The 27,732-nt window shown below is 57.0% G+C and overlaps 2 protein-coding genes across 2 annotated transcripts; both read right to left on the bottom strand.

The window, feature by feature from the left end:
- Positions 1 to 17: 17 nt before the first annotated feature.
- LOC308262001 (sphingomyelin phosphodiesterase 5-like) lies at positions 18 to 1,995 on the bottom strand (the record flags this gene model as incomplete). Its single annotated transcript, XM_080694253.1, has 7 exons — positions 18 to 110; positions 194 to 329; positions 411 to 474; positions 548 to 637; positions 706 to 843; positions 983 to 1,055; positions 1,165 to 1,995. The coding sequence occupies 7 exons, from the start codon at positions 1,993 to 1,995 to the stop codon at positions 18 to 20; spliced, it is 1,425 nt and encodes a 474-aa protein (XP_080550379.1).
- Positions 1,996 to 3,861: 1,866 nt separating this feature from the next.
- Positions 3,862 to 27,422, bottom strand: SPATC1 (spermatogenesis and centriole associated 1; the record flags this gene model as incomplete). Its single annotated transcript, XM_080693651.1, has 5 exons — positions 27,056 to 27,422; positions 9,012 to 9,650; positions 8,400 to 8,906; positions 8,153 to 8,292; positions 3,862 to 4,191 (listed from the first exon to the last, which is right to left on the bottom strand). Exons 1-5 carry the CDS (start codon positions 27,246 to 27,248, stop codon positions 3,862 to 3,864), a joined length of 1,809 nt encoding a protein of 602 aa, XP_080549777.1. The 5' UTR covers positions 27,249 to 27,422.
- Between the last annotated feature and the right edge of the window lie 310 nt (positions 27,423 to 27,732).

Consider the following 27,732-nt stretch of genomic DNA (forward strand, 5'->3'; position numbering starts at 1 on the left):
TTCTCTTGGAGCCAGCGTCAAGAGGGCAATGAAACGCGGAGCTTCAGGCCCATGGCCAGGTGGTCCGTGAGCCCCGCCAGGGCCGTACTGAACATCACTTGCTCCACCTTCTGGGGGCAGGAGCGGGGTTAAGGGGAGTCCCAGGGAGGGCAGGCTAAGCGGCCCTGAGCTCGCCCTGGGCTCTGGAACTTACCGGGCTCAGCACACCCCCTGGCACTCCCCGGTAGGTGATGTAGTCCAGGCGCCTGCCCTGCCAGGGTTTGGCCTGGCGCTGTAAATGGGCAGGGCCGGCCAGGTACTGGTGGCGCCCCTTCTCCTGCTCCAGGGCCCTGGGGGAAGGGCAGCGTCACCAAGGCCAGGACGCGCCTCGGACCGGGCCAGTGGTGCCTGGCTCTCAGCACCCCACTTACCTCCGCAGCATCTCTGGGGAGCTAGCTACCGAGTGGTGGAGCTTGGAGGTGCTCAGGATCGTCCCTGGGGCGGGATGGGGCGGGGTCATATGGAACCCCGCCCCTGGGCCCGCCCCGCCCCGCCCCCAGATGCCTACCCAAGGCCCACGGCTGCTCCTGGCGGGTGCCCAGCCGGCAGGGGTCCTGGAAACAGCTGAAGAATTTGTGTCCCTGCTCCTTGGCGTGCACTGCGGAGAGAGCCCGGCGCTCAGGGCGGGGCCGGGCCTCGCCCCGCCTCACCTCGGATCCGCCTCACCTTTCCAGCAGTTGTCGAAATTTAGGTCGCCCAGGAGCATGCTGAAAGCCACAGCCTCACTCTGGCGGCTCGCGGCCTCAAACTGCTCGGCCCAGTCCAGCAGCTGCGTCAGCTGTTTGCAGCGCAAGGGCCCATCCTCTGGGGGGGGGGGGCAGGAGTGTGTGGGCAGAGGTGCGAGCAAAGATAGCGACCTGCTGCGGTCACGGAAAGACAAAGGAGAAAGCAAAGGGGGCCCAGGGGCCTGGCTGTGGCCCAACCACCCCTCCCCCAGACTCACCAGTCGGCGCATGCAGATGCGTGCAATGCACGAATCCTACCACTCTGCGTCCATCCAGCATGCCCAGCTGCACCTGCAACACCGCCAGTAATCCCAGCCGCCCTTGCTGGTTTGGCCCAGCAGCTCGCCCCCTACCCGGCCAGGGTGCACTACCATGGAGCGGGGAGGGGGTGGGGGCCCACCTGAGCTGACAGCAGACCCTTGGAAGCTAGGGCGTCTTCCCTGCGTGCCTTGGTGAAGCAGTGGAAAGTGGCGCGCAGCAGGGGGTAGCGGGAAGCCAGTAGGAGCCCGCTGCCCAGCAGCTTGAGGTAGGGCCCGGGCTGTAGGCCGAGGGTGCCCACGTCGTACAGCACTGGGCCCAGATTCGGCGCCAGGCGGCGCACCAGGCGGCGAGCTGCGCGGATGTCGAACACTTCCTGCAGGCACACAAAGTCCAGTCCGGCGGGCACGGTGGCCGTCAGCACGCCGCCCGGTGCCCCAGGCAAGGGCTGGCTGCAGCCGGTCGCCCCGTAGCGCGAGGGCCGCACGCTGTTGAGCAGCACCAGGCCGATGGCCTCGGCGCGCTGCTGGCTGTGCGGCAGGTTGCTGAAGCGCGCCAGCCCGTCGGGGAGCAGGCACAGGTTGGCGGTCAGGAACACGAAGCCGCGCGCCGGCTCCGCGGGCGGGCGCCAGGGCGCCGGCGGCACCCAGCAGGGCGGCGGCGGCTGGTAGCAGAAGGGGCGGCGCCAGGCCTGCAGCGGCAGCCAGAGCAGCAGGCCGGGCAGCGCCAGCGGCAGGCCGACCAGCAGCAGCAGCAGCAGCGCCGCCCCGCCCGTCGCCACCAGTCCCAGCGCCCCCAGGCCGCGGGGGCGCGCCGGGGGCGCCCAGCAGCCCAGCAGCTGGTCCAGCGCCCAGTAGGACGGGAAGAGCAGGGCGCGGGCCAGGCTGTGGAGGGCGTGCAGCGCCGGGTGCGGGAAGGGCGAGGCCCGCAGGGGGTCGTCGGGCGCCGGGGGCCAGTCGGGCGGGGGCGGCATGTCGCCCGGCGCTCTAGGGTCGCGACGCGCCCGGGAGACCCATTCGCTTCGGGCGAGCGAGCGAGTGATCGCTGGCGAGTCCGCGCGAGCTGCAGGTGCGGCGCAGGGTCAAGGCCACGTGGCACAACCTGTGCGGAGCCGGTTGGCCTTTGGGTCCGGCGAGCGGCTCGGACGCAGGCCGAGGGGGGCGCTGCGAGGGAGCCCCTCTCTGCACCCGCCGGGAACCTCTGCGGCCACCGGGAGGCGCCGAAGAGGAAGCCCCCGGGGTCCTGGCCCTGCAGCCCCGCCCACTACGGGCCCCGCCCAGGCCGGCGCGATCCGGGACTCCGCGCACCCTGGAGCGGGGCGGGCTCGGCGCTGCTGGGAGCTGAGCGCTCGGGCGGGGAGGGCTCCTGCCTCCGCCACCACGCCCGCCGCCCCCCCCGCCGCCCAGGCCCGCCCGGTCCAGAGGGCAGACCGAGGGGAGACAGACGCGAGCGGCCCAGCACCGCACACGGCCCCCAGAGGCTGGCCCTCCGTAGTGGGCGCTCCGTGACCCTACCCCAAGGAGCTTCCCAGGGGGCGGGACCGTTGGTTCTGCCCGGGAGGCCGCTCACCGAGGCTCGCGAGCCAGCCGCCCGGGGCCGGGGCCCTCTGCCGTTGCTTCTGCTGGTTCCCACGACCGTGTGCCCGGTGCTCACAGGCTCCGCTTGGTACCCCTTGGACTCCCACTTCCTAGTCCCTGTCCTCAGCTGAGTCATAAGGTCGCCCCGCAGGTTTGGGTCGTCGCTGCCCTTCACCCAGGGAGCCAGGGAGGTGAAGGAGCGCGGGGGCTTCGCCTGGCCGGGCTGGCCCCACATTGGTAAGCACTGGTGCTCCGGGTCCCGCACCTGGGCGCCCTCCTGGCCCACCCTCCAGGGGCGCTGGCCTGCACCTTCCCTCCCACACTGTCCTGCCTCTTCCTGAACCCCACCCATCCTGGCCTGCGCCTCAGCTTCCTTCCCTACCCACTGCTCGTGCCCTGTGTCTACAGATAACCTCCAGCAGCCCAGCTCACACAGGCAACCCCCAGCCCCTGCCTCCCACCCCAGCTGTCTGTTCCCTGTGAAGACTTTTCTCTCCGGACCTTGGGCATCTTGGGAAGGGACTGCTGCCGGCTTCCTGGCTGCACCTGCCCAGGTTTGGGTGAAGCTATGATTTTCTTCTTTTTTTCCGTGTGGTACTGAGGGTAGAACCCAGGGGCCCTCTATCACTAAGCTATATCCTAGCCTTGGTACTGTTTGTTTGACCCTAGAGGCATTTTACCTCCGAGCCACACCCCTATTTTCTATTCTTTATTTTGAAACAGGCTCTCACTGAGTTGCAAAGGACCTCACGAAGTAGCTGAGGCTGTCCTCAAACCCTGACCCTCCTGTCTCAGCCTCCCAGATGCTGGGCTTACAAGTGTGTGCACCACGCCCGGCAGAAGCTGTTTTCTTCTGCCTTTCCTCCCTCTGCTGCCCTTCTGCCGGGAAGGGCCTCCTCCCTGGGCCCCTGGGCCTTGCCTAGCCGAGGGAGGACGCCCGTCTGCCTGCTCCATTCTTTCCTGACTCCTGCTGTTGCTCCAAGTCTCAGAGCTTGTTCTTGCCGTTCCCATCACCCACAGAAGGGAAGCTGGGGGCCTTCTAACCAACCCCCCCACCAGCCAGACAGCTGCCGAGCTCCTTTCCAAGGGCCCCGTGTGGGTGTGGCCTTCCCCCTGGGGTAGGCAGGGGCCTGGGAAGCCACTCCAGAGAAGGCAGCAGTGTCCAGGAGCGAGACGTGGGCTCAGTAGTAGGTCTTGGGAAGCTTTAATGGCCATGTACAGAGGTGTGGGGCAGAGTGAGCCTGGGCCAGCCGGGCGCGGCGTCACCAGATGAACATGGGCTTGCCGTCGTCGTGAGCCAGCTGGTTGAGGCAGGAGAGCAGCAGAAGCGCGTCGGTAAGCATGCTCGGGTGCACGGTCTCCACCAGCACGCGCTGCAGGAAGTCCACGGTGTAGGAGCCGCCCTCGGACGCCGCCAGCTCGGGCCGCTCCCGCAGGATGCCGTAAGCGTTCACCAGCTGCTCCGTGAGCGCTGGGTGCACGCGCCCGTTGTAGCCCAGGCTCTGCAGCTTGTTCATGGTGCTCACGTAGCGCTGCGTGAGTGTCTGGCACAGCTCCTCGTCCAGCTTGTGGTCGCTGGGGTTCAGGGAGGCCTGTGGGGAGAGCGGCCGTCAGCCGCTGGAGCACACAGGTGGGGGAGGATGTGGGCAAGAGGAGCCCGAGGAGTTCTAGGGTAGGGAGCTGGAGGGAGAGGCCACAGCCAGGCCCCGTGCTTCCCCCAAGCAATTTAAAAAAAGGGCTGAGAGTATAGCTCAGAGGTAGAGCACAATCCAAGAAATAAACAAATATGCCTAACAATTTGGACGATATAAGATATGATAAAGAAGCCGGCGTGGTGGTGCATGCTTGTAATCCCAGCATTCAGGAGGCTGAGAACAGAGATCACGGTTCGCGGACAGCCTCGGCTACTTAGGCCCTCTGCAACTCAGTGAGACCCTGTTTCAAAATAAAGAATAAAAAATAGGGCAGGGGAGCCGGGCTTGGTGGCGCACGCTTGTAATCCCAGTGCTTGGGAGGCTGAGACAGGAGGATAGCACAGGTTCGAAGCCAGCCTCAGCTACTGAGTGAGGCTCTTAGCAACTTAGTGAGACCCTGTTGGAAGTATTTTAAAAAGTATATAAAAGTATATGTATGTGTGTGTGTGTGTGTGTGTGTGTGTGTGTGTATGTATGTATGTTTGTATATATATATATATATGGTCTGGGAGTATAGCCTGGAGGTAGAAAAGTCTCTGGGTTCCACCCCAGTACCACAATAAATAATAAATAAATAAATAAACTAAAAAGACCAAAAAAATAGGGCTGGGGCGTAGCTAGGAGGCACAGTGCCCCTGGGTTCCAGCCCCAGTACTGGGGGGGAGCTGGACAAAGTGGAATTCGATGCGATGGGAATCCACAGATGACCCGCCAGGCAGGCCACTGCCTGAGACCAGGGCAAACCTGATTCCCAGAGGTGGTCAGAGCTCAGCCAGCCACAGTGGACCCCACAGAGCGCCAGCCCGGGTGCCAGTCAGGTCGGGAAAGCTCCCGCCCTGCAGGTGGGCTCTAGGAGGGAGGAGGGTCTCTGTGCTTGATCAGCAGGGATATTATCGCCAAAGGCCTGGGCACTGCTGATAGGAGAAGGGGCCAGTGGGTTTGGAATTGGTGATGGGGATTCTTGGGCAGAATAACTAGTGTCTTGGTGAGTGCAAGGCGCACGCATGGCACAGTGGCTACCACGCTAACGTGGATGTCCACAGACCCGAGAGAAATGCCACCCATATGCGTTGATCTTTCCTTCTTTCCTAAAGAGTTGCCCGGCTGGGCGTGGTGGCGCACGCTTGTAATCCCCGCGCTTGGGAGGCGGAGACAGGAGGATCGCGCAGGTTCGAAGCCAGCCGTGCAGGCTTAAAAGACCCTGTTTCCAAATAAAAATATAAAATAGGTCTGGGAGTGTAGCCCGGAGGTAGAAGGGTTTCCAGGAACCCCAGTACCACCAAAAAAAAAAAAAAAAGAGTTGCCCGTTGGTGCTGGAACTGTCAAGTCCAAAGCCCAAACAATAGCTTCCATGCCAAGGGTGAAGAGCGCCGTGAAGGGGGCAGCACAGACGGCCCTGCATCAAAGGTCCCTGGGCATCTCATCTCCCACTTACACAGACATTTTCTTTTTCTTTTTTTTTCTTTTGGTCCTGATGATTGAACCCAGGGGCATTCTGCCTCTAAGCTACATCCCAGCCCTGTTTATTTATGTTTTAATTGTTGAAACAGAGTCCCACTAAATTGCTGAAGCTATCTTTGAACTTGTAATCCTCCTGTCTCAGCCTCCCAAATACTGGGATTATAGGTGTGGGCCACCACGCCCTGTTATACACATCCATTTTCCAACAATAGAAATCCTGTGTGTGTGTGTGTGTGTGTGACTAAGGATGGAACCCCTGTGGACATTCTACCTCTGAGCTATACCTCCTGCCCTATTTTACCTTTTATTTTGAAGCAGGTTCTCACTAAGTTGCGGAGGGCCTCACAAGTTGCTAAGGCTGGCCATGACCCTGCCGTCCTCCCGTCTCAGCCTCCCAAGGCCACCACGCCTGGCCTTTTTCTGTATCTTAAATAGCTTAGTTAAATATCTCATTTATCAAGAACCAGACTACTGTTTGTACTGGGGATTGAACACAGAGGCATTTTACGTTTGAGCTGCACTCTACACCTCCAGTCCTTGTGTGTGTGGTACTGGGGGTTGAACCCCAGGGCATTCTACCTTTGAGCTACTCCCCAAGCCCTACTTTATTTTTATTTTTGAAACAGGGTCTTGCTAGGTTAAGAGAGTCTCACTACTTGCTGAGGCTGTCCTTAAACCTGTGATCCTCCTGTCTCAGCCTCCCAAGTACTGGAATTACAGGCATGTCCCACCATGCCTGGCAAACCTTGACTTTTGCTTATAATAAAGCATAGTCTTAGTCAGGCATGGTGGCACACACTTGTAATCCCAGTACTTGGGAGGCTGAGACAGGAGGATCTCAGGTTCAAAGCCAGCCTTGACAATTTATCAAGGCCCTCTGCAACTTAGTTTCCAAATAAGAAATAAAATTGGGCGGAGGGTTTAGCTCAGAAGTAAATGCCTCTGGGTTCAGTCCCTGGTGTGTGTGTGTGTGTGTGTGTGTGTGTGTGTGTGTGTGTGTGACACACACACACAATACAGTATTTGTCAACTAGACATCAGATTACAGGGCTTAGAGACAGGAATAACTGACATCCTAAGGATACATTAAGCTGGGCACAATGGTATATGCATGCTAGTGATTCCAGCTCCTCGGGAGGATCACAAGTTCAAGGCCAGCCTGGGCAACTTAGTGAGACCTTGTCTTGAAAATAAAAATAAAAGCTAGGAATGTAGTTCAGGCTACAATCCCTAGTCTCAATCCCAGTACCACAAAGAATAAGTAATACAGAGATGTGTAATCTATAAATCAATGCAGTCTAATCTGTAAGTCAGCGAAAAGCCATACAATCTTTTGTGTATGTGTGAGTGGAACTGGGGATTGAACCCAGGAGTGTTCTGCCTCTGAGTTATACCCCCAGCCCCATTTTATTATTTTGAAACAAGGTCTCACTAAGTTGTGGAGGTCCTCACTTATTTGCTGAGGCTGGCTGCGAACCTGTGATCCTCCTGTCTCAGCCTCCCAAGTAGTGCGATTACAAGCGTGCGCCACCATGCCCAGCTGCTACACAAAATTTGATCCAGGTTTCTCCTGGATGAGCCAATATGAAAACTCATTGAAGCCAGAGGAGCCAAGCTGCGGGGGAGAAGAGCTAGGCGGGGCTGCCTCCCGATGAAGGCGGGGCGGGCAGGGCAGACCAAGAACCCACATGGATTCTAGAGAGGGACCATGTCAGGTGCGGGGCGCCCCTTGGCTGGCCACGCTGGGCTCTTACGGCTCCGAGCCCCGGGAAGCTGGCCCGTAGGGCACGCTAGTAGGCTTGGTGCCCTGCGCTCTTTCTACACGCTGCCCTTGGGTTATCCCAACCTAGTGGGCCGCTGGCCTTTGGAGCTGGACAAGGAGCGCTCCGTGGGCAGGAGAGGGGCTGCCCCACCTCACCCCATCGCCATAGTCACAGGAGGGCCAGCGGCCACGTGGCTAAACTGCCCGGAGGAGAAAATACGGAGCAATTAGGGTACGGAAAACACAGAATGCTTTCAGGATCTCCTGGTAGGGAAGGGTTCCTTAAGACATGAAGAGTACAAACAAGGACCGAGGTTGAAAATTCGGACACATTAAAAAGAAACCTGAAGCTGGGCGCGACACTCAGTTTGGGGAGGGTTGTGACACTCTTGGGCCCTGGGGACCAGGCTGCAACCCAGGGGCCATCTCTGTGGCAGAGCAGCTCAGCTGCCTGTGCTTGGAGTCCCCCCCCCCTTCTCTGGGGAGCCCTGGGGTTGGGGCTCCCACTGCACAAGCCCTGGGGCATCTGCTGGCTTCCTGGACTGAGCACGGGGCGCCGCCATCCCAGGGTGCCCGTGGAGTCCAGCAGCTCAGCCTCAGTGGAGGGCAGGGTGTGGGAGATGGGCAGCCACACACCTGGATGATCTTCTCTGGAATGTTGGAGACAGTGAAGCCATAGAGTCGTACACGCTCTGGGAAGATGCTGGACAGGATCCTGCGGTCCAGCTGGAAGGCGATCTCCCCCACAAGCCTCTCCCAGGCCAGCTGCTTCGAGTCTGGAGACGACAGAGGGTCGCAGCTGAGCAGCCAGAGGGTGGGGTAGGGTCTGGGCAGGGGCTGAGACAGCCTCGGGGCCCCTGCCGAGCCTCTCTGGGCCACCGACCTCGGCCGCTGTCAGAGAACTTGCTGGGCTTGCGGTGGGTGATCTTCCGGTCCAAATCCACGATGCTCTTCCGAGGCGTGTCCGTGGCACGTGGACCCCGGCCGTCGTTCACTGAGGCCGGGGAGGACGAGGTGCGAGGCGGGGAGTGGGGGTTGCGTGGAGGAGAGTGGGGGGCTGGCAGGGGCCGAGTGGGGGAGTGCTGTGCTCGGGAGGGGGAGTGGTGGGTGCTAGAGGGGGCACAGTGGGTGGCAGTCTGGGGGGCGGAGGTGGGGGCAGAGCTGAGGACTGTGCCAGCGGGGCGGGCAGGGATACAGGTAGGGACCATTTGTCCCTGGGGGACACCGGACTGGATTCGGGTATCCGGGGTACCGTAGGAGAAGGCTGTTGTGGCACCAGGTGTGACCATGATGCCCACAGGGGTGGAGGTCTGGAGGGGCGCACCCACAAATGCCATGCCGAGGGGCTCTGGGTCCGGGGCCTGCTGGGGGTGGTCGCTGGAGAGAGCGACTGGTGGTTTGGGGGGACAGGAACGAGAGGAGGGCAAGAGTGAGTGAGGACGGGTATGGGGACTGGCTGCCCGGGCACCCGTGGCCCCCACCTTGCACCCATTACCTTTGGTGTTGGCAGCAGGCCCCGTGGTGGCTGAGGACTGGGACCCAGGGGGTGCTCCATGGGGCGGCTCTGCCAGCCGCACCCTCGGGACCTCTGGCATCATCAGGCCGCCCATGGGGTTAGCCAGAAGGTTCTGAGAGACACCTAGAGGGGCAGCTGTGGAGGTGAGCAGGGGGCTGCTCAGAGAGACGGACACTGGGCCTGCCAGGGGGGCCATGAGGGGGCTGCTCTGAGACATAGCCAGGGGGCCCACCAGGGGGCTGCTTGGAGTCAGGCTGCCGGTGGAAGTCAGGCCCAGAGAGTTGGTGAGGGTGGCCCCCGGGGGAACGGCCATGGGGCTGGCCAGGTGACTGCTCAGCGGGCCAGTGGAAGGCAGGCCCAGGGTGCCCCCCTGGGCAACTGCCAGGTGGCTGCTCAGGGGGCCGGTCAGGATGCTGGTGAGTGGGCTGTTCTGTGACGTGGGGACTGCGCTGGGCAGAAGCGTGCTGAGAGGGCCCTGCAGGGGGTTCAGGAAGGAGCCCCCCGCGGGGATGGGCTGCGGGCTGCTCAGCATGTCAGCCAGGGGTGCCAGGGCCATCATCCCCATTTCTTCCAGGCCTGGTTCGCTGGCCGCTGCTGGGGATTGGGGCAGGAAGACACCTGGGGAACACAGAGAGAGGACTGAGTCCCTGGAGGGCGGGTCCTGCCAGAAGCAAGGGGAGACAGCCAAGGGCCCCGCGCCCCGCAGAGGAGATGGCCCGACCGCTCTGAGCCTCGCTGCGTGGGTGGGCAGGATGAGTGTGCCCTCGCCCCGAGAGGACTTGAGGGGCAGCAGAGGCCCTTCCTTGCGTCTGCGCTCTGGTCTCAGTCCCCAAGGTCTCCTGTCCGGCCCAGAGTTTTGGTTAAAAACTTCCATCTCTGCCTGCCTGCTATCAAGCCACGGAATGCTGCAGGACACTTCTCTCAACAGTGCCACTGCATAGAGCTGCCGGCCCCTCACTCAGAAGAGGAGGGTCTCCTGGTGGACTCCCAGGAGGCCAGGTGGCCCTCTGGTCCCTTGCAGGGAGAGGGCGCCTGCGCCTCCTATGGTGGAGATGAGCCCCACTGGGTAGGACCTCTGGCTGTCAGCGCAACAGGCTGAGCCTCCGTGGCCAGGCCCTCACCATCTTCCTAAGTGGGAATGCAGGCGCCTGAGGGTGGTTGGACCCAGCTCTGTGCCCCATGGGTAGAAGACTGGGAGCCTATTCTCCATGAAATCCAGAGGAGACTTCACTTAAATGGCTGGTTTGGGAAGGCACAGATACCAGGAGATACAGAGTGCAGAGAAAGGTTTTGTGAATACACATTGTGTGTGTGTGTGTGTGTGTGTGTGTGTGGTCCTGGGGATTGAACCTAGGAACATTATCTCTGAACTGCGTCTCTAGCCTCTGTTTTATAAAATTTATTATCATTATTATTCTTACTTGTACTGGGGAAGGTTCCAGGGACATTCTACCTCAGCTGGAAAATAATCTCTTGCTTCTTTTCCGATTATAATGTATTGAAATTAGAAATCAACAGCAAGAAAAACCATAGGAGTCACACAAAAACATGGGTGGGGGAATAGCTGGTACAGTGTAAAGAAATAAAAGGTGGAGAATGTACAATATGCTGTGTGTGTGTGCTGCTGGGGACTGAACCCAGGGGCATTCTACCTCTAAGCTCTATCCCCAGCCAAATTTGATTTATTTGGTAACAGGGTCTTGCTAAGTTGCTGAGAGCCTTGCTAAATTGTTAAGACTGACTTTGAACCTGCAATCCTCCTGTTTTGACCTCCAAACTACTAGGATTATAGGCATACACTATCAACAACTATAATACACTTTTTTTGTGTGTGGTACCATGGATTGAACTCAGGAGCATTCTACCTCCAAGCTACACCCACAGCCTGATTTTTTAGTCCTTTTTATATTTGAAACAGGGTCTCACTGAGTTGCGAAGGGCCTCACTAAGTAGCTGAGGCTGTCTGCGAACTGCGATTCTCCCGTTTCTGCTTCCCGAATGCTGGGATTACAAGTGTGCGCCACCACGCCTGCCACAGCCCGATTTTTTTATTCTTTATTTTGAAACAGGGTTTCACTAAGTTGCGGAGGGCCTCACTAAGTAGCTGAGGCTGTCTGCAAACTGTGATCCTCCTGTCTCAGCCTCCAAGCATGTGCCACCATGCTGGGCTCTTTTTTTTTTTTGCGGGTCTGGGGATGGAACCCAGGGGCATTTGACCTCCGAGCTATACCCCCTGCCCTATTTTTTATTCTTTATTTTGAAACCAGGTCTCACTAAGTTGCAGAGGTCCTCACTAAGTAGCTGAGGCTGTCCGCGAACTGCGATCCTCCAGGTCTCAGCCTCCCAAATGCTGGGATTACGAGCGTGCGCCACCACACCTGGCTTCTTTTTTTATTTTTGAAACAGGGTCTCACTAGCTGGGAATGGTGGCGCACGTTTGTAATCCCCGCACTTGGGAGGCAGAAACAGGAGGATCGCGCAGGTTCAAAGCCAGCCGTGCTGGTTTAGGAGACGCTGTTTCCAAATAAATAAGTGTGAAATAGGTCTGGGAGTGTAGCCCGGAGGTAGAAGGGCTTCCAGGAACCCCAGGACCACCAAAAAAAAAAAAAAAAAAAGTGTGTCTGAAGCAGGGTCTCACTAAGTTGCGGAGGGCCTCATTAAGTAGCTGAGGCTGTCTGCGAACCGCGATCCTCCGGTCTCAGGGTGCATCAGCACACCTGGATCTCTCAGCCCTATATATATATTTTTTTTTGTGGTACTGGGGGTGGAACCCAGGGGCTTTCTATCTCCGGGCTATACTTCCAGGCCTATTTTATACTTTATTTGGAAACAGGGTCTCACTAAGTAGCTGAGAGCCTCACTAAGTAGTGGAGGCTGGCTTTGAACCTGTGTGATCCTCCTGTCTCAGCCTCCCAAGCGCGGGGATTATAAGCATGTGCCACCAGGCCCAGCTTTCAGCCCTAATTTTTTTTTTTAGGTGGTACTGGGGTTCCTGGAAGCCCTTCTACTTCGGGCTACACTCCCAGACCTATTTTTATACTTTTTTAAATTTGGAAACAGGGTCTCTTAAGCCAGCACTGCTGGCTTCGAACCTGCGTGATCCTCCTGTCTCCGCCTCCCAAGCTCAGGGATTACAAGTGTGCGCCACCACGCCCGGCGTCAGCCCTATTTTTTTATTCTTTATTTTTAAGCAAAGTCTCACTAAGTAGCTGAGGCTGGCTACCAACCTGCAATCCTCCTGTCTCAGCCTCCCAAGTACTCAGATTATAGGTGTGTGCCACCACATCCAGTTTACAATACACTTTTTTTCTTGCTATTTAGTGAGGCCCTCTGAAATTCAGTGAGACCCAGTTTCGAAATAAAAAATAAAAAATAGGGCTGGGATGTAGCTCAGAGGTAGAATGCCCCTGGGTTCCATCCCCAGTACCGAAAAAAAAAAAAAAAAAAAAAAAAGAAATGAAAAAGAAAAAAGAAAAACACAAAACAAAACAAGCAAAGAAATAAATAACCTAATGTTATTTATAATGGCCAGGTGTGGTGGCGCACGCTTGTAATCCCCGCGCTTGGGAGGCTGAGACAGGAGGATCGCGCAGGTTCGAAGCCAGCCTCAGCTACTCAGTGAGGCTCTCAGCAACTTAGTGAGACCCTGTTTCCAAATAAAGTATAAAATGGGTCTGGAAGTGTAGCCTGGAGGTAGAAAGCCTCTGGGTTCCACCCCCAGTACCACCAAAAAAAAAAAAAAAAAAAAAAAAAAGAAAGAAAGAAAGAAAATGAGAAAGAAAAAAAGAAAAACACAAAACAAAACAAGCAAAGAAATAAATAACCTAATGTTGCAACCCAAGAGCAAACTAATTCCAAAAAAGTACAGAGCAGGAAATAATTAAGATCAGAATTTTTACACACAAGCTGGGCGTGGTGGCGCACGCCTGTAATCCCAGCATTTGGGAGGCTGAGACAGGAGGATCACGGGTTCACTGACAGCCTCAGCTACTTAGTGAGGCACTCGGCAACTCAGTTAGACCCTGTTTCAAAATAAAGAATAAAAAATAGGGCAGGGGGTGTAGCTCCGAGGTCGAATGCTCCTGGGTTCCATTCCCAGACCCCCCCCACACACAAAAAAAAACAACAAAAAAGAATTATTACATACACACAAAGAGGAAGTAATGCCAATGCTCCTCAGATTGTAACATGAAAGAAAAAAGGGGACACTTTTCTTTCATTCATGAAGGCAGTAGAACTCCGACACCAAAATCAGATAAGGAGACATTATGGACCGAAACTAGAACTTGACATCCTGATGAACACAGATGCGAGAATCATTAATAAAATACTACAATTCGCATTCAAAAACACACTACGGAGCCGGGCGCGGTGGGCATGCTCGTAATCCCCGCGCTTGGCAGGCTGAGACAGGAGGATCGCAGGTTCGAAGCCAGCCTCAGCAACCTAGTGAGGCTCTCAGCAACTTAGTGAGACCCTGTTTCCAAATAAAAAAATAAAATAGGCTTAGGGGCTTAGCCTGAAGGGTTCTTGGTTCCATCCCCAGGACCAAAGAAACAAAAACAAAGACAAAAAACAAGAAGAAGATAGTACACCATGATAAATTATGTTTCATTTCAGGGATGCAAGGCTTGCTTAACATACACAAATCAACAAATGTAATCCACTACATAAATAAAACTATGGGCAAAAATCACATAATCTAGCCGGGCATGGTGGTGCACGCTTGCAAACTCAGTATTTGGGGGGCTGAGACAGGAGGATCACAGTCTGTGGACAGTATCAGCTACTTAGTGAGTTCCTTTGCAACTCAATGAGACCCTGTTTCAAAATAAAGAATAAAAGCAAGGCGTGGTGGCGCACACTTGTAATCCCTGCACTTGGGAGGCTGAGACAGGAGGATCCCACGGGTTCGAAGCCAGCCTCAGCTACTTAGTGAGGCTCTCAGCAACTTAGTGAGACCCTGTTTCCAAATAAAATAGAAAATAGGTCTGGAAGTATAGCCCAGATGTAGGAAGCCTCTGGGTTCCACCCCTAGTACCACCAAAAATAAATAAATAAATAAATAAATAAATAAATAAATAATAAAAAATAGGGCTGGGTGTAGGTTGGAGGTAGAATGCCCCTGGATTTCATCCCCAGTACTGAAAAAAAAAATATATATATATATAATCACATGATCTCTCAATAGATGTAGAAAAAGCAGTCCAAAAAAATCAACTACCCAATCATTCATTCAATACTGAAGAGGATGAGTCAGATGGCCCGTGCCTATAATCTCAGTACTTGAGAGGCTGGGACAGGAGGATGACAGCTTCAAGACCAGCCTCAGCAACCTAGTGAGACCCTCTTTTAAAATAAAAATAAAAAGAGCTGGAGGGTGTAGCTTAGGGTCAGAATGCTCTTGGGTTCAATTCTCAACACTAAACAAAACAAAACAAAAAAGCTGAAGGGACTTAGGAACAGGAGGAGTTTACCTCAACTTCATAAAAGTTACATGTGACCAACCAAAAGCCAGCATCATCGCGAATGAGGAAAATCTGAAAGCATTTCTTCTAAAATCAGGAACAAGACAACGATGGCCACTCTCACTGCTCCTGTTCGGTATAGTGCTGGAAATTCTTTTTTTTTTTTTTTTTTTTTTTTTTTTGCAGTTCTGGGGATGGAACCCAGGGGCATTCTACCTCCGAGCTTCAGCCCCAGCCCTATTTTTATTTTTTTTATTTTTTATTTTTTTATTTTTTTTTAATTAATTTATTTTTTAAATTGGTGCATTGTAGTCATATATCAATCACATTGGAGTACAAGACTTGAGAGGATATACAAGCACACATCATCCAATTAGCCCTCCTCCAGCCCCCGTCCCATTCCCTCCCCCTCCCTCCATCCCACACTTCTTTGGTGATTTACTTTGATACATTTGTTTATGTACCTCCTGCGTTTTAAAGAGGCTCCGTCCTCCAGTATTACATACCCTCTGATTGGTCACATTAGTTGCTTCACTATAGGGCCCTTTCTATAGCTCAACCTCTTCCTGTTGCCCTTTTCCTCCTAGTTATTGCTGATTAAGAGAAGCGTCTGATTTATATTTTCTGCGATATTTCTCTGTGCATGCTGCGTTGCAAGTACCAATCCCACTCCTGATGGTCCCAGTAGTGGCCTGGCTACTCAGTGGACTGATCCAGACCTCGCTGGCTCAAGCAGCGGCCTTGCCTCATGTGAGGACCCAGTTCTGGTCTTGCTGGCCCCTGAACCGGTCAAACCCCTAAGCTGGCTTTGGTCCCGACCTTGGAGGCCCCAACACTGGTAATGTCTCACAGCAGGCTCCGATGACGGCCTCACTGGCCCCAGCACCGGCTTAACCCCTTGGCAGGCTCTTATCCTGGCCTCAGAGGCCCCAGTACCGGCCTTGCCTCAAGGCAGGCTCCGATGCCGGCCTAGCTGGCCCCAGCACCGGCCTAATCCCTCGGCAGGCTCCGATCCCGGCCTCGGAGGCCCCAGTACCAGCCTTGCCTCACGGCAGGCTCCGATGCCGGCCTCGCTGGCCCCAGCACCGGCCTAACCCCTCGGCATGCTCCGATCCCGGCCTCGGAGGCCCCAGCACTGGTCATGCCTCACGGCAGGCTCCGCTGCCAGCCTCGTTGGCCCCAGCACCGGCCTAACCCCTCGGCAAGCTCTTATCCTGGCCTTGGAGGCCCCAGTACCGGCCTTGCCTCACGGCAGGCTCCGATGCCGGCCTCGCTGGCCCCAGCACCGGCCTAACCCCTCGGCAGGCTCTTATCCTGGCCTCGAGGCCCCAGTACCGGCCTTGCCTCAAGGCAGGCTCCGATGCCGGCCTCACTGGCCCCAGCAGCGGCCTAACCCCTCGGCAGGCTCCGATCCCGGCCTCTGAGGCCCCAGTACCGGCCTTGCCTCAAGGCAGGCTCCGATGCCGGCCTCGCTGGCCCCAGCACCGGCCTAACCCCTCGGCAGGCTCCGATCCCGGCCTCGGAGTCCCCAGCACTGGTCATGCCTCAAGGCAGGCTCCGATGCCGGCCTCTCTGGCCCCAGCACCGGCCTAACCCCTCGGCAGGCTCTTATCCTGGCCTCGGAGGCCCCAGTACCGGCCTTGCCTCACGGCAGGCTCCGATGCCGGCCTCACTGGCCCCAGCAGCGGCCTAACCCCTCAGCAGGCTCTTATCCTGGCCTCGGAGGCCCCAGTACCAGCCTTGCCTCACGGCAGGCTCCGATGCCGGCCTCGCTGGCCCCAGCACCGGCCTAACCCCTCGGCATGCTCCGATCCCGGCCTCGGAGGCCCCAGCACTGGTCATGCCTCACGGCAGGCTCCGCTGCCGGCCTCGTTGGCCCCAGCACCGGCCTAACCCCTCGGCAAGCTCTTATCCTGGCCTTGGAGGCCCCAGTACCGGCCTTGCCTCACGGCAGGCTCCGATGCCAGCCTCGCTGGCCCCAGCACCGGCCTAACCCCTCGGCAGGCTCTTATCCTGGCCTCGAGGCCCCAGTACCGGCCTTGCCTCAAGGCAGGCTCCGATGCCGGCCTCACTGGCCCCAGCAGCGGCCTAACCCCTCGGCAGGCTCCGATCCCGGCCTCGGAGGCCCCAGTACCAGCCTTGCCTCAAGGCAGGCTCCGATGCCGGCCTCGCTGGCCCCAGCACCGGCCTAACCCCTCGGCAGGCTCTTATCCTGGCCTCGAGGCCCCAGTACCGGCCTTGCCTCAAGGCAGGCTCCGATGCCGGCCTCACTGGCCCCAGCAGCGGCCTAACCCCTCGGCAGGCTCCGATCCCGGCCTCTGAGGCCCCAGTACCGGCCTTGCCTCAAGGCAGGCTCCGATGCCGGCCTCGCTGGCCCCAGCACCGGCCTAACCCCTCGGCAGGCTCCGATCCCGGCCTCGGAGTCCCCAGCACTGGTCATGCCTCAAGGCAGGCTCCGATGCCGGCCTCTCTGGCCCCAGCACCGGCCTAACCCCTCGGCAGGCTCTTATCCTGGCCTCGGAGGCCCCAGTACCGGCCTTGCCTCACGGCAGGCTCCGATGCCGGCCTCACTGGCCCCAGCAGCGGCCTAACCCCTCGGCAGGCTCCGATCCCGGCCTCAGAGGCCCCAGTACGGCCTTGCCTCAAGGCAGGCTCCGATGCCAGCCTCGCTGGCCCCAGCACCGGCCTAACCCCTCAGCAGGCTCCGATCCCGGATTTGGAGGCCCCAGCACTGGCTTTGCATCAAGGCAGGCTCCGATGCCGGCCTCGCTGGCCCCAGCACCGGCCTAACCCCTCAGCAGGCTCTTATCCTGGCCTCGGAGGCCCCAGTACCGGCCTTGCCTCACGGCAGACTCCGATGCCGGCCTCGCTGGCCCCAGCACCGGCCTAACCCCTCGGCAGGCTCCGATGCCGGCCTCGCTGGCCCCAGCACCGGCCTAACCCCTTGGCAGGCTCTTATCCCGGCCTCGGAGGTCCCAGTACCGGCCTTGCCTCATGGCAGGCTCCGATGCCGGCCTCGCTAGCCCCAGCACCAGCCTAACCCCTCGGCAGGCTCTTATCCTGGCCTCGGAGGCCCAAGTACCGGCCTTGCCTCATGGCAGGCTCTGATGCCAGCCTCGCTGGCTCCAGCACCGGCCTAACCCCTCAGCAGGCTCCGGTCCCGTCCTCGGGGGCCCCAACACTGGCCTTGCCTCACGGCAGGCTCCGATGCCGGCCTCGCTGACCCCAGCACCGGCCTAACCCCTCAGCAAGTTCCGGACCCGACCTCGGAGGCCCTAGCACAAGCCTTGCATCATGGCAGGCTCCAATGCCGGCCTCGCTGGCCCCAGCATCGGTCTAACCCCTCTGCAGGTTCCAATCCCGGCCACGGAGGCCTCAGTAGTGGCCTTGCCTCACAGCAAGCTCTGATGTCGGCCACTGGCCCCGGCGCCCGCCTAACCCCTCAGCAGGTTCCGATCACTGTCTCTGTGGTTATTATTTCAAAGGTTCCAGTTGTAATGTATCAGATCTCTGCCTCCCCCGAATATTGGCCACTGGCATTGCCACTGCCTCCACCGTTTCAAATCCTTCTCAGGCTCTTTTTCCACTCTGAATGTTGTCCAGTGTTCCGAAGCATGCGTGATGGTAGCATTCGACATTTGGTGTAATTTCTCCAAAAAAATAAAGTTGGTAAGATCCGGTTTCTGCTTCTCCTGAATACAAGTCTCCACCACCATAGCGAAGAACTCTTTCAACACCGCATTTCTCCTTGGTCTCCGCTAAACTCTCTCCTTATATGTGATGTCTGAGATTCTTAACAATATAGAGAAATAGCAGTCCTCTTTCATGGCGAATTTTTCCATAAGTTCCAGTGCATTTAGATAAGTTTTTTCTGCATCTCCAGTGTCCTGGCATCCATGACGGCTTTCTTACCACCTCTCCGATGTTTTTCTTTATCTTTTTCTGTTCTGGGCCCGGTTTCTCCAGGGGTCTGACGTGCTACTCGCAGTTCGGCCGGGACCCAGAGTCCCGCGACCCGGGCCCCATCTGGCGTGCCCCGCCCGCGACCCCCGCCCAGAACCCAGCGTCTTACTGGGCCTGGTTTCTCCAGGGGTCTGGCGTGCTACTCGCAGTTCTGCCTGGGGCCCAGAGTCCCGCGACCCGGGCCCCATCTGGCGTGCCCAGCCCGCGACCCCCGCCCAGAACCCAGCGTCTTACTGGGCCTGGTTTCTCCAGGGGTCTGGCGTGCTACTCGCAGTTCTGCCTGGGGCCCAGAGTCCCGCGACCCGGGCCCCATCTGGCGTGCCCAGCCCGCGACCCCCGCCCAGAACCCAGCGTCTTACTGGGCCTGGTTTCTCCAGGGGTCTGGTGTGCTATGCGCAGTTCGGCCGGGGCCGACCCGGGCCCCATCTGGCGTGCCCAGCCCGCGACCCCCGCCCAGAACCCAGCGTCTTACTGGGTCCGGTTTCTCCAGGGGTCTGGCGTGCTACGCGCAGTTCGGCCGGGGCCCAGAGTCCCGCGACCCGGGCCCCATCTGGCGTGCCCCGCCCGCGACCCCCGCCCAGAACCCAGCGTCTTACTGGGCCTGGTTTCTCCAGGGGTCTGGCGTGCTACTCGCAGTTCTGCCTGGGGCCCAGAGTCCCGCGACCCGGGCCCCATCTGGCGTGCCCAGCCCGCGACCCCCGCCCAGAACCCAGCGTCTTACTGGGTCTCCAGCCCTATTTTTAGATTCTTTTTTTGAAACAGGGTCTCACTGAGTTGCAGAGGGCCTCACTAAGGAGCTGAGGCTGTCCAGGAACCACGATGCTCCTGTCTCAGCCTCTCAAATGCTGGGATTACAAGCGTGCGCCACCATGCCCGGCAGAGAATTTCAGATTTTCTACATTAATATTGTTTAGGATTCAGGAAGGTTTGTTATCTCAGACAATTGAGGTTAAACAGAAAAGTAAATGTCTTAGATTTACACCTGAGGTTGGTCCTGTTTTGCACTTTTTTTTTTGTACTGGGAATTGAGTTGAACCCAGTGGCAGTCTACCTCCAAGTTACATTCCCAGCTGTATTTTTTATTCTTTTTATTCTATTTTTCTTTTTTTAATTTTTATTATTCTTTTTTCTTTCTTTCTTTCTTTCTTTCTTTCTTTCTTTCTTTCTTTCTTTCTTTCTTTCTTTTTTTACGGATCTGAGGATGGAACCCAGGGGCATTTGACATTTGAGCTATACCCCCTGCTCTATTTTTAATTCTTTATTTTATTTTTTATTTTTTGGCGGGTCTGGGGATGAAACCCGGGAGGGGGGGCATTCGACCTCTAAGCCACACCCCCTGCCCTTGTTTTTATTCTTTAATTTGAAACAGGGTCTCACTGAGTTGCGAAGGGCCTCACTAAGTAGCTGAGGTTGCCGGCGAACCCGATCCTCCGGTCTCAGCCTCCCGAATGCTGGGATTACAAGCGTGCGCCACCACGCCCGGCCACAGCCCGATTTTTTATTCTTTATTTTGAAACAGGGTCTCACTAAGTTGCAGAGGGCCTAAGTAGCTGAGGCTGGTCATGAACCTGCGATCCCCCTGCTTCAGCCTCCCAAGTACTGGAATTACAAGAGCGCTCCCCGAGTCCGGCTCCGTTTTGAACTGTTTGGTTGAACTCTGGGCTCCAACTCCCGGCTCCCTCCCTAAGCCGCTGCCGGGCCTCCCCCTGCAAGGGCAGCGCTGGGGCCTGCCAGCGCTGCCTGGCGCAGTGGCCGGGGCTGGAGGACACTGGACAGTCGGCCGGGATCCAGAGGTCCGCGGGGCCAGCGCGCGGGCGGGCATCGGGGGCGGGGCCAGGCCCGGGGGCGGAGCCAGACCCTGGGCGAGACCGGCGGGGCGGGGCGGAGCCGCACGCGAGAGGGGCGGGACCGGATGGGCGTGGCCACGGGGCGGTGGGCGGGGCCGGGAGCCGGAAGCCCAGGTTGTCGGGGAGGGAGGCCGACCCTCGAGAGGCGGGGGAGAGGGCGGGGAGCGGCCGCGGGGTCTTGGGGAGTCCTGCGCAGAGGAGGGTGGGGCGGGCCGGCGCGGGACCTGCGGGTGGCCCGGGGAGGCGCCCGGCGTGAGCGCGGCGGCGCTGGGAGGGGACGGACGGAGGGAGGGTCGTGGCGGGGACCCTGAGGACGGAGAGGACCGACGGGGTCCTCCGGGGTGGGGTGCGGTACTGGGTCTGAACCCCAGGGCTCTGCCACTGACTACCCCCCCCCCCGGCCGCTTTTGTTTTTTTATGTTGATACGGTGGAACCTGCGATCCTCCTGTCTCAGCCTTTTTTTTTTTTTTTTTTGGTGGTACTGGGGTTCATGGAAGCCCTTCTAACTCCGGGCCACACTCCCAGACCTATTTTATATTTTTATTTGGAAACAGGGTCTCTTAAGCCAGCGCGGCTGGCTTCGAACCTGCCTGATCCTCCTGTCTCCGCCTCCCAAGCGTGCCGCCTTGCCCGGCCTGTCAGCCTTTCAAGCGGTGGGACTACAGGGTGTGCCTTCCACCCTCCTTAGGGCGAGGTTTGAGTGCGGTGTCCGAGGGGAGGTTCCTGGGGGAGGCCTGATGGGCAGAGTCCCAAGACAGGTGGACGGGTTTTGAGTGGGGGCAGGTTCTTGCAGGAGCCGGAGCCCCTGGGGCACCGGCAGGTCTTAGGTACCGGGCAAGTCCAGTGGGTGGGGAGGTGGTGGGAGGCAAGCGGTCTTAAAGGTCCTTCCTGAAGAAAGGGGAAGGTTGCCCCCTGCTGGAGGAAACTCGCACCAGCTTGTCCCTCCACCGGCAGGAGCTGGCCCAGGGGGTGGGCTTGGGGCGTGAGGACTGGAGAGCCAAGGCAGTGGGACCAGAGCGCGCAGCCCCAGCCTCGTCCTGGCCTCCTGTCTCATGCCGACTGCTGTCTGGCCCGCCTGCCTGTCACCAGGAGATGTGCGAGAGCCAGGTCTGAGCAGTGGGGGCAGCAGCCAGTTTTCCCCACAGTCTTGGGCACTCAGCCCTCATTTCCTCTCCTCTGCTGCTTCAGCAGCCTTGCCTCTCTGCCTGGCCGTGTCTCCTGGAGACATCGTGGCGGGGTTCCCAGTGAGTCCCGCGGCCCTCAGGCAGTGTCAATCCTGCCTGGCTCTCCCTTCACCTGCCTTGTGTGTAGGTCAAGTTCTGAACCTCTTGGCACCTGTGTCTTCCTGGTGAAGCTCATTTGGCCAGCGACCAGTGTGTACTGATTTCCTGCCACCCTGACTGCACAGTTGTACCTTCTGCCTCGTCTGGAAGATCACTCCCGGCCACCTGGTCTTTGAGCCTTTCCAGATCGCTGGTGCTCTGGCCTCTTTATTTTCTTCCCATACAACAGCCTTCCTGATTTCCACTTCCTTCTCAACCAGCACAGCCTATGGTGCCTGCACTCTTGCTGAACCGTACTCCATCTGCCTGCGGTGCCCACGCCTGCCCCAGGCCACCAAGCGCTCCTGGAGGCGTCAGGTTGGTGTCTGCTGCCTTGGTAGATCTGGAGACCGGTGTCATTCAGCCCACTCTGTAGTCACACAGACTTCCCCAGTCCCTCCTCACATCTGCACTCTGCCATGCTTCCCACCTTCCCCACTCCACCCTTCCACTAAGAGAAACCGGAAGCCCTGGGTGTGGGGGCCCGCAGCTGCCCACCACCTGCCTTTCACACTTCTGCTTCCCTTCCAGGACAGTGGAAGGATGCTTTTCCTCCAGTCCAGGGCACCGCCCAGAAAGTACCCTTTCCTTGGGTGTTTTCAGTCTCTCCTGGTTTCTCTCATATATAAACAAACTCAGGCTTCTGTCATCTTGCAAAGCTCCAGACTCCATGTCCCTCTCCAGCTACGACACCCCAGGTCCCCTGTCTGCCAAAGCCAGACTGCCTCAAGTATCACTTTATTTATTATTTATTCATTGATTGATTGATTTACTTACTTACTTACTTATTGTGGTGCTGGAGATTGAACCCAGGGGCATTCTACCTCTGAGTAACATCCCCAGCACTATTTTTTTATTCTTGCGGGTCTGGGGATGGAACCCAGGGGCATTTGACCTCTGAGCTACACCCCTGCCCTGTATTTTATTCTTTATTTTGAAACAGGGTCTCACTAAGTTGCAGAGGGCCTCACTAAGTAGCTGAGGCTGTCTGCAAACTGCAATCCTCTGGTCTCAGCCTCCCGAATGCTGGGATTACAAGTGTGCGCCACCACGCCTGGCTCCCAGCACCATTTTTTATTCTTTATTTTGTAAGAGTCTCACTGAATTGCAGAGGGCCTCACAAAGGAGCTGAGGCCGTCCATGAACCTGAGATCCTCCTTTCTCAGCCTGTCAAGTACTGGGATTACAAGCATGGGCCACCATGCCTGGCCCTATTTTTTTTTTTTTTTTTGGTGGTATTGGGGTTGGAACCCAGGGGCCTTCTACCTCCGGGCTACACTCCCAGACCTATTTTATATTTTATTTGGAAACAGGGTCTCTTAAGCCAGCTGAGGCTGGCTTAGAACCTGCGTGATCCTCCTCTCTCAGCCTCCCAAGTGCGGGGATTACAAGTGTGCACCACCACGCCCGGCCTGGCCCTATTTTTTATTCTTAATTTTTTTGTGTGCGTGTGATACTGGGGGTGGAACCCAGGGACATATTACCTCCAAGCTACAGTCCCAGCCCTATTTTTTATTCTTTATTTTGAAACAGGGTTTCACTGAGTTGCTAAGGGCCTAAGTAGCTGAGGCTGTCTGTGAATTGTGATCCTCTGGTCTCAGCCTCTCAAATGTTGGGATTACAAGTATATACTTTTTCTTAATTTTGAAACAGGGTCTCGCTAAGTAGCTGAGGCTGGCCATGAACTTACTATCCTCCTATCTCAGCCTTCAAGTACTGGGATTACAGTGGATGCCACCAAGCCTGGCTTATTTTTTTATATTTTATTTGTTTGTTTGTTTGTTTGTTTATTTATTTTGCAGGTCTGGGGATGAAACCCAGGGGCATTCAACCTCTGAGCTACACCCCTGCCCTGTTTTTTATTCTTTATTTTTGAAACAGGGTCTCACTAAGTTACAGAAGGCCTCGCTATGTAGCTGAGGCTGTCCGTGAACCGTGATCCTCTTGTCTCAGCCCCCGAACGCTGGGATTACAAGCATGCGCCACCATGCTTGGCTTTATTTTTTATTATTAATTAATTTTTGTGGTACTGGGGTTCCCGGAAACCCTTCTACCTCCGAGCCCAGACCTACTTTTTTTTTTATATATTTTTATTTGGAAACAGGGTCTCTTCAGCCAGTGAGGCTGGCTCTGAACCTGCACAATCCTCCTGTCTCTGCCTCCCAAGTGCGGGGATTACAAGGGTGGGCCACCATGCCCGGCTATTTTTTATTTTTGGAAAAGGGTCTCATGGAGTTGTGGAGGGCCTCACTAAGTAGCTGAGGTTGGCTGCAAACCTGTGATCCTTCTGTTTCAGCCTCCCAAGTACTGGGATTCCAAGCCTGTGCCACCACGACCAGCTAGGGCAGATTTGAATTCAGAATTCTAATACCTCCTCGAGTGCTGGGCCGGCATGTGGCCTGACCCTCCTTCCGCACCCTTAGTTTTCCTGTCTGCACTGAGAGTGACCTGGTGCACATGCTTTTGAGCACCCATGGCCCAAGTGTCCAGGCCCTGCTTATGCCTCCCAAACTTCATCTCCTTTGGTGTTTCTCCTAAATGGGGTTGGGTCAGAACCCCAGACCAGAACACAAGGGAGAAGGGTGGGCCCACAGAGGGGAATGAAGGTCACATTCAAGAGGGCAAATCAAAGGAAGTAATCCAAAGCCTGTAATCCCAGCCCTTGGGACACAGAGACAAGAGGATCTCAGGTTTGAGGCTACCATCCAGTAACTTAGGGAGACACCATTTCAAAATAAAATAGGCTTGGGGATGTCACTCAAGGTAAAACATTCTGGGTCCGATCCCCAGTGTCACAGAAATCACAACAAAACAAACAGAAAAGCCTGACTCCCTGAGGGAGGCCAGCCCTAGAAAGGGGTGGGGGATAGGCAGGGTGAGGAGGCACGGAGAAAGGTCCTGTGAGGAACCAGTAGGGGGTCCCCTTGCTGGGCCTCAGGACCCTGAGCCCTGCTTTCTCAGGAAGGGGCGCCGTAAGTCGTCCAGTCATCTCAGCTGGGCAGCGACATATTCTGGGTGCTCAGCACCCCTCACATCCAAGCAGTTAGGGTGTCTGTTTTCTTACTAAATAACTTGAATAAATTTCTCTCCATTTGAAGTTCATGCTGTCATTGGCCCCGAGTGACCGTAGCAAGCCTTAATCTGTCTCCTGCCTCAGTCTTGTCCACTGTTACATACACAGCAAGGACACCACAGCCAGAGTATAGTCCGCTAGCACACTACTCCCAAAGCACACGCACCCATTCCCTCACATGTTCATGCCCATTCTCCAAAAGCATTCACACACACACACACACACACACACTCACATGCACTCACATACACACGTGTTCACACACACACTCACATACGCTCACACACATCCCACTCAGCTCAGTCACCTAGCACACCCACACCACGTCCTTCTGTGCCACGCACCACACATGCGCACACACGTGGAGTCTGCGCGTTAGTCCCACGTCTCTAGCTTTCCTTCTGCAACCTGTGGAAGCAGGCCTTCGTGAAATCTGCTCTTCCTCCTGGACTGTTCCTTTCTGCTTTTAGCACCAGCTTTCTGGTGCCTGCCCAGAGCCTTCCCTGACTCTTCCCTTCCACTTGGCAAGGGAAGATCTGAAGTAGTCCAAGGATTCTCTTGGGAATCAAACCTACGGCTTGCTTGGGAGTGGGAAACCAGAGTCTACTTCTTAAACTTGAGATTTCTTAAATGCTGTGCCTCCCCCGTGTGTATTATTTTTACCACCCTGTCTGTTGTCTCATTCATTAATGACATTTAAAACTGGAAGGGCCTGTGTGGTTGTGATGGCTATGGGTGAAATGAAAGCCACACCCCTAGGGCCAGGCTGATGGTGGGGACCCAGGGCGTGGGGAGCAGGGAAGAGGACAGTGGAGGAGTGAATGCCGACCAGAGGGGCCTTAGCGTCCTGGCTCAAGGACCCACATTCTCAGAAACATGTCTAGTTTGGAGTGAGACAAGTTCTAGTGTTTGTTGGGCCTATAGAACCCTCTGAAGAGCTCTTTGCTTCTAGTGGAGCGCTGAAGCCATGCTGTGGGTGGGTTGGGAGAGGGTGGAGGAGCAGGGCCTGAACCCAGAGCTTGGGAATAGTCATTTGAGCCAGTGAGGGCCGAGTGACCAGTTCGGGACCTCAGGATGAGGGGCTTGGAGGAGGGTTATCGGCCTCTGCCCGCAGAGATGGAGGACAATGTGGTACCTAGGGCTTCCCCGGACCTTGCTAGGACTGCAGTACCAGGATCTGTTGCCAAGCCAGAAATTCTTAAACAGGCCGAGACTGGAAAGCAGCGTCCTCTGGGGAAGAGGAAGAGCTCACAACTGCTGATGAGCAGAAGAGAGGAGCAGCAGGGAGGGCAAGCACAGCCCGTGACGCAGCGGGGGGCTGGTCCTGAGCACGTGGAGAGCCTGTCTTGGACAGGAAGGACATCGTAGGGAGGGGGGTGGATCTAACAGCCATCGGCCTTTTAGCACATACCCACCCCCTTGGTCAACGCGCAGTGCCAACTACAGACTCCCGTGGCCACACCCAGGAGCTTGCTGGCCCTGCCCTTCTCCCTGTGCTATCTCCAGGGAGAGCTCCCACCGCCCACAGCTCGCTCTCAGCCCCTGCCTCCTTTCTGTCACACAAGCAGAGCATCGCTTCAACTACTTTTTTTTTTGTGGTGGTACTGGGGTTTCTGAAAACCCTTCTATCTCCAGGCTACACTCCCAGACCTATTTTATAGTTTTGTTTTTTTAATTTGGAAATTTGGAAACAGGGTCTCTTAAAACAGCGCAGCTGGCTTCGAACCTGTGGATCCTCCTGTCTCCGCCTCCCAGGTGCAGGGATTACAAGCGTGCCCACCACGCCCGGCCTTCAACTCCTTTCTGCGCCCTCTGTGTGTGGCTTATTTGCCTGTTCTTCTGTCTCCCCCTTCTCTCAACGTCTCCAGCCCAGGGCTCCTACCACATGCTAACAGTTCCCAGCTCAAGCTTCCGTCCTTTTCTCTCCTTCCAGATGTGGGTTGTCAGTTACCTCCCGGCTGGCCGGCTCTAACTAGAGAGTAGTGGGGAGAGCGCGGAGCATGGGTGTGCTGATGGTGGGTGCCAGGGGACATCAAGGCGAGGGACTGGGACGGGGATGGGGGAGCTGAGGCTTCTTGACATATTGGACTCAGCACATTTGGATTACAGAGGTGGGAACTCGTGTATGGTGCTGCTTGGGTGTTCTGTTGAGGGATGGAGCGTGGGCTGCCATGGCCAGGTGAGGGGGTTGGGACCCTGTGGTCCTCTGCGCTCAACTTTCTTCACCTGGTGGGGCCACTGTCCCCCAAGTTTGTCATTTTCTGTGCCTTCCCATAATTTCCGAGACCCTGGCACAGCGTCTCCTTTCTTCCCTCCCTGCTGTCCTCGGACCCCGCCCCCTCTAGTTACCCTGGCGTTGGGCAGGGCTGGCAGCCGTCTCTCCGATCCCGCCGAGGCTAACGCCACCTGCCTGAGTCTTGATCGCAGACTTGAGCTCCTGGTTCTCCCGAATGAGCCGCACAAGCTTCTTGAGCTCCTCGTTCTCCCGCACCAGCCTCTCTATCTGATGCCGAAGCCCCTCGTAACTGGTGAGTAGAGACATGCCCCAGGGCAGCGGAGAGGGTGCGGCCCACAAGGGCACTGCACCTGGAGGCTGCCCAGGGCCCCGGGCCTTGCCCGGGCTGGAAGAGGGTACCAGACTCTGCAAGGCTGGCCCAGTAGGCCCTGGGTATTGTGAGGTCAGAGGCTGTGTCCTCCTCTTTGCCCTCTGCTCTAAGAGGCTCGCTCTCCGTGTCCCCAAGCCTGTGAACAGGCCCTGCCCTGGCCTGGGATTCTGCCTGGCCAGCTTTGCTCTCGACTTGCCTCCTCTGCAAAGCCGTCTCTCCCCACTGCAAGTTAATTGCTGCAGGCGGGGCCTCCCTCGTGGGAGTGTCCTGTGCCGTAGCACTTTCCTGGGTTCTGTGCGCCGAGCTCCTTGGCGCTGTCCACTGGCTTGACGGTGGGGGCCATGATTGTGCTGCTGCTCTGGAGACCCCGGCATCCGGCAAGGGGCCTGGTTTGGTGTAGGTAGATAACCAATGAATATA

Source organism: Muscardinus avellanarius (genome assembly GCF_963383645.1).
Source record: "Muscardinus avellanarius genome assembly, chromosome: 4".
In the NCBI taxonomy this organism is placed as follows: Eukaryota; Metazoa; Chordata; class Mammalia; order Rodentia; family Gliridae; genus Muscardinus; species Muscardinus avellanarius.